Below are 6,000 nucleotides of genomic sequence, written 5' to 3' on the forward strand. Positions count from 1 at the left end.
AATGACGGCCCCCGAAGTCATATTTTGCGGCCCGCGAGGGCTCTAAAAAGTTTATTTTAAGAAATGTGAAGAAAATGCCCAAACAATTTTCATAACTCTTTCAAAAATGTATTATTTTTATACCCTTTGTAGATCCAAGTCATAACTAATTCATTCTTTAATATTATTTCCTGTAGTATTCACAAAATCTATTATTTTTCATCATCATCATCATCATCTGTTTACCCTCCAGGTTCGGTTTTTCCCTCGGACTTAGCGAGGGATCCCACCTCTACCGCCTCAAGGGCAGTGTCCTGGAGCTTCAGACTCTTGGTCGGGAGATACAACTGGGTAGTATGACCAGTACCTCGCCCAGGCGGCCTCACCTGCTATGCTGAACAGGGGCCTTGTGGAGGGATGGGAAGATTGGAAGGGATAGGTAAGGAAGAGGGAAGGAAGCGGCCGTGGCCGTAAGTTAGGTACCATCCCGGCATTCGCCTGGAGGAGAAGTGGGAAACCACGGAAAACCACTTCCAGGATGGCTGAGGTGGGAATCGAACCCACCTCTACTCATTTGACCTCCCGAGGCTGAGTGTACCCCGTTCCAGCCCTCGTACCACTTTTCAAATTTTCGTGGCAGAGCCGGGAATCGAACCCGGGCCTCCGGGGGTGGCAGCTAATCACGCTAACCACTACACCACAGAGGCGGACATCTATTATTTTTGATTTTTTTAAAAATCCGAACTTGGGCGGAATATGAGCCCTCACAAATGCCAGTGCTAGGTCTTAACCATGATACAAATGGCTATGGGATCCATACCAAATCTTGAACTCCATGCCAACCACACTGTGTAAATTTCATGCAAAGTAGCATGAAATGGCCGGCCCCGTGGTGTAGGGGTAGCTTGCCTGCCTCTTACCCGGAGGCCCCGGGGTCGATTCCCGGCCAGATCAGAGATTTTTACCTGGACCTGAGGGCTGGTTCGAGGTCCATTAGATTTGAGGAGCTATCTGACGGTGAGTTAGCGGCCCCGGTCTAGAAAGCAAAGAATAACGGCCGAGAGGATTCTTGGTGCTGACCACATGACACCTCGTAATCTGCAGGCCTTCACGCTGAGCAGCGGTCGCTTGGCAGGCCAAGGCCCTTCAAGGGCTGTTGTGCCAAGGGGTTTGGTTTGGTTTGGTTTGCTAACATGAAATGAATGCCAAGAAATACTTTAATTGCCATTGGTGTAAGAAGCGGTTTAATTTCTTCTCTCATTGGTAGTACTGGCTGGTACACAGTGGTGCACACTCGAAGAAACTTTCAGGAAAATATTCCTGAAAGCACATTGTTTGGATTTTAGGCTCTTACAACTGTATATCATTGTTCCCTTCACACTACTCCCACTAAATTCTTCTTCTTTAGGTTTTGTTTTGACTACATCATTAATTTCAGTTTGTATTTAGGTACAGTTTTCCCCCTTTTTTTTTGATTAGTCAAATATTAATTCAAATGAACTGATATTGTTGGGTGCACTTCGTCCAAATTAAATTGTTCTGGGAATAATAGTGTTTATTTTTAATTCCACTCATTTACGCTATTGTAAATTATTAAACCTTCATTTTAATTGATCTATGCATATTATTTCATTCTGGTACCTCTGTTACATTTGCGAAATTTTACGGAAATGGCCTATTATTAAAATGCAGCCCGCGATCATGCCTAAGGTTTCCAATGTGGCCCTCGAGCCCTTAGAAATTGGAAACCCCTGATTTAAAGGAACTCAGTTCGATTTCCGATCGGGTCTGGGATTTTAATATTAAATTGTTAATTCCCTTGGCTCGCGGAAAGGATGCTTTTTTGTTCCCAATATTCTTACACCACACATAACGCTACATTCCACCACAATAATACACGACAGATGCCGCCCACCTACGTCGGAGGGTCTGCCTTACAAAGGCTGCACCAGACTAGCGATAGCCACACAAAATTATTGTTACTTTGTATAGCAGTTGTAGTTCCCAGGGTAAGCACCGTAAGTAACTGAAAATAATATTCTTACGGTGTTAAAATTACCCTTTAGTACATGCGCATTTAATTCTAACTTGAGTACACGCGTTGTGCACCACAGTTACTATCTGCGTCTCACGAGAAATCGCGTCAGCTTGTAGGTACGAGCGTACGACACGAGGTACACTAAGCTACAAACATTACTCATGAGTCATGACTCATGATGAACAGTGCGAGCTGAGATGCATGTTCATTATTAAGCGGCTCATTATACAGTACTTATAGTCATAATAATAATAATTTCGTGTAGCTATTTCTAGCAGCCCTTGTAAGGAAGACCCTCCGATGAGGGTGGGCGGTATCTGCCATGTGTAGGTAACTGCGTGTTATTGTGGTGGAGGATGGTGAGTTGCAGGGATTTTTGGGACAGCACAAACACCCAGCCCCCGGTCCACTGGAATTAACCAATGAAGGTTAAAATCCCCGACCCGGCCGGGAATCGAACCCGGGACCCTCTGAACCGAAAGCCAGTACGCTGACCATTCAGCCAAGGCGTCGGACAGTACTTACAGTAAATGTGTAACTAAAGCGCAATCGCACCAGCAATTTGAAATTTCACAGCAGCTCCTTAGTTGACAAGAATCACAGCGGACAGAATCGAAGTTTGCTATCAGGTCTTGAGACTTGAGATTGGCGCATGCGCAGTAGCCATGCTTACCCTCCGTACCCCTTGCCCCGCATGCACGTGACTTCTCGTCCGATGACCATAGTAGTTTCATGTATGGCACTATATAAAATAAGGTGTTGCATTTCTTCTTGTTATAATAAACATACCAATACTTATTCTTTTCCTAATCTGTTTACCCTCCAGGATTGGTTTTTTCCTCGGACTCATCGAGGGATCCCACCTCTACCGCCTCAAGGGTAGTGTCTTGGAGCGCGAGACTTTGGGTCAGGGGATACAACTGGGGATGAGGACCAGTACCTCTCCCAGTCGGGCCCCACCTGCTATTCTGAACAGAAGCCTTGTGGAGGGATGGGAAGATTGGAAGAGACAGGCAAGGAAGAGGGAAGGAAGCGGCCGTGGCCATAAGTTAGGTACCATTCCGGCATTTGCCTAGAGGAAAAGTGAGAGACCATGGAAAACCACTTCGAGGATGGTTGAGGTGTGAATCGAACCCACCTCTACTCAGTTGACCTTCCGAGGTTGAGTGCACCCCGTTCCAGCCTTCGCACCACTTTTCAAATTTCGTGTCAGAGCCGGGAATCGAATCCGCGCCTCCGGGGGTGGCAGCTAATCACGCTAACCACTACACCACATAGGCTGACCCATACCAATACACCCCGTTAATTTACAATGTTTCTTTATCATAAATACAAAAGTAAACTTATGTCCTCATCCCGAGGTGGTGCAGCTCTTTTCAGGCGCACTCCCAATGGAAGTGTGCTGCACGTGCCATTTCAACCAAATACCAACGCTGCTGCTATTCTTAAATTTCTGGCAGTACCGGGAATCGAACCCGGGCCCCCGAGGACGTAAGCTAATAATGCTAACCGTTACGCTACTGATGCGTACTACAAAGCTAATACGCAATGCATTTGCATCTTAGGTACCCAACACTTCATCATCGTTTTGTGACGAAAGGTTTATTTAGCCACCTTAAAATCTCTGATTTACTGGCTATAGTCAAATTATATCACTGCATCTACTCCTAACAACATACAATATAAATAAGGCAAAAATATACTGTTTTATAGCGGAAAATCTAATCAGCTTGGTTCGAGAATACAACGCCAAATATACGTGGGCAGTGGTAAAGAAGTAGGGGACTGGAAATAGTAATGATTTTGCATTGAAAATTACTCACATGTGTTTAGGGCTCCATTTTGAATATTATTAGGTCCCGAAATGTAGCATTATTAGTGATTTTGTGCGTAATTTTGGTAATAATTGCACACAAGAAGTAGGAGGATATATTTATGATAGTCATCTTTGTTTCCAGAGATGTTATAGTATAGACTGGTTACTTTGACTTTACAACAAAGCAAGGAATTTCAGATAGGTGAGAAGCATGGATGTTACAACATAAAGCATGGATGTTACAACTCCTCTAATTTAGTAGCTGTAATTTATCTTTGCAAATTCAGGCCAACCTCTGTCATAAGGGGACCACACTCCTTTAGAAAGGCTCTTAACTATCGCCGCGGCACATACTGCCCGCACGGCAAGAAAAAATATAATTTAGTAGCTGTAACATATCTGCAAAATCCAGGCCAAGCTCTGTCATGAGAACAGTGGCCCACTCCCTTCGAGAGGCTCTAAACTATCGCCGCGGCGCATACTGCCCGCACGGCAAGAAAAAAGTATAATTTAGTGGCTCTAACCTATCTTTGCAAAATCCAGGCCAACCTCTGTCATGACAATAACATATTTGCATTGTAACTTCCATGCTTTGTGTTGTAACATCCATGCTTTCTAATGTAACATCCATGCTTTCTAATGTAACATCCATGCTTTGCATTGTAACTTCCATGCTACTATGCTTTCCAATGTCAAAGTAACCAGTCTATTCCATAACATCTCTGGAAACAAACAAAGATGGCTATCATGAACACATCTTTATGCTTAATATGTGCAATTATTACCAATATTACCGACAAAATCACTAAGAATGCCACATTTCGGGATCTAGTCCTGAACACAAGTGAGTAATTTTCAATGCAATGTTATTATTATTTCCAGTCCCCTACTTCTTTACCGGAGCCTATACGTGCAGAACACAATGGTACACCATTGTACATTCGAAGTGTTTAGCAAAGAATACTACTACAAAACAAAGCGTGTGAATGACTGAAGAATTGCAGGGGAAAGTGTCAAAGCAGAGTATCATAAAAACCAGTGCTCTTAGCAAGCACTGTTGTGTTCCGTACGTGCATTGGAGTGTAGTGTCACAGTAGCCCCTTAACATATCATTGTATACTTTATGGTAATATCATTGTGGTGGATGAACATGTGGCCCAACATAAGAGTTTTAGTCTATATTAGAGGTTACTTGATATGACTGTGAAATTTCATGTGTTACCGATTTGTTAAACATATGTGATATATATATTTTCAGGGTGATGAAGGAGCTCCATTGGTTATCGCCCGCAACGGCATCTGGAAACAAGTGGGCATCATGAGCCATCGTTTGAACACAGTATGTTCCAACAACAGTGTGTCATCGTTCACGCGATTATCAGCCTATCTTGATTGGCTGGAGGCTAACACCGGCGTCAACGTCGATTAGAATATACAATTACAAGTCATATTCCAAGGAAGTTACCTTCACTTACTGTTTCGAAGGAGGTCGTTATTGGCTTCCCGAAGAATTGCAGAATACGAAATCGTGAATGATTTTTAAATCTTTCAATTTCCCGATCGAACGTTTTGTTGTACCATTAACCCTGCATACCGTAACGCCATTTCTAAAATCTTAAGAGTATAAATATGTTGCCACTGAAATCTTTCTCCACAGGTGAGTTGATGAATGAATAAAAAAATAAAAATTAAATTAATAAATATTGATTAATAAATGCTTTGCTTTGCTTTCATCATCATCATCATCATCATCATCATCTGTTTACCCTCCAGGTTCGGTTTTTCCCTCGGACTTAGCGAGGGATCCCACCTCTACCGCCTCAAGGGCAGTGTCCTGCAGCTTCAGACTCTTGGTCGGGGGATACAACTGGGGAGTATGACCAGTACCTCGCCCAGGCGGCCTCACCTGCTATGCTGAACAGGGGCCTTGAGGAGAGATGGGAAGATTGGAAGGGATAGGCAAGGAAGAGGGAATGAAGCGGCCGTGGCCTTAAGTTAGGTACCATCCCGGCATTCGCCTGGAGGAGAAGTGGGAAACCACGGAAAACCACTTCCAGGATGGCTGAGGTGGGAATCGAACCCACCTCTACTCAGTTGACCTCCCGAGGCTGAGTGGACCCCGTTCCAGCCCTCGTACCACTTTTCAAATTTCGTGGCAGAGCCGGGA

At 44.0% G+C, this 6,000-nt stretch overlaps 1 protein-coding gene across 1 annotated transcript in view; it reads left to right on the plus strand.

The window, feature by feature from the left end:
* Positions 1–5,534, plus strand: part of LOC136862466 (chymotrypsin) — a 62,394-nt gene extending 56,860 nt beyond the window's left edge. The window contains exon 5 of the mRNA XM_067138884.2: positions 5,092–5,534. Within this exon, the coding sequence (XP_066994985.2) occupies positions 5,092–5,262 (171 nt within the window). The 3' untranslated portion in view covers positions 5,263–5,534. The remainder of the gene's footprint in view (positions 1–5,091) is intronic.
* The last annotated feature ends 466 nt before the right edge of the window (positions 5,535–6,000 follow it).

This window comes from Anabrus simplex, chromosome 1 (assembly GCF_040414725.1).
Source record: "Anabrus simplex isolate iqAnaSimp1 chromosome 1, ASM4041472v1, whole genome shotgun sequence".
NCBI lineage: Eukaryota > Metazoa > Arthropoda > Insecta > Orthoptera > Tettigoniidae > Anabrus > Anabrus simplex.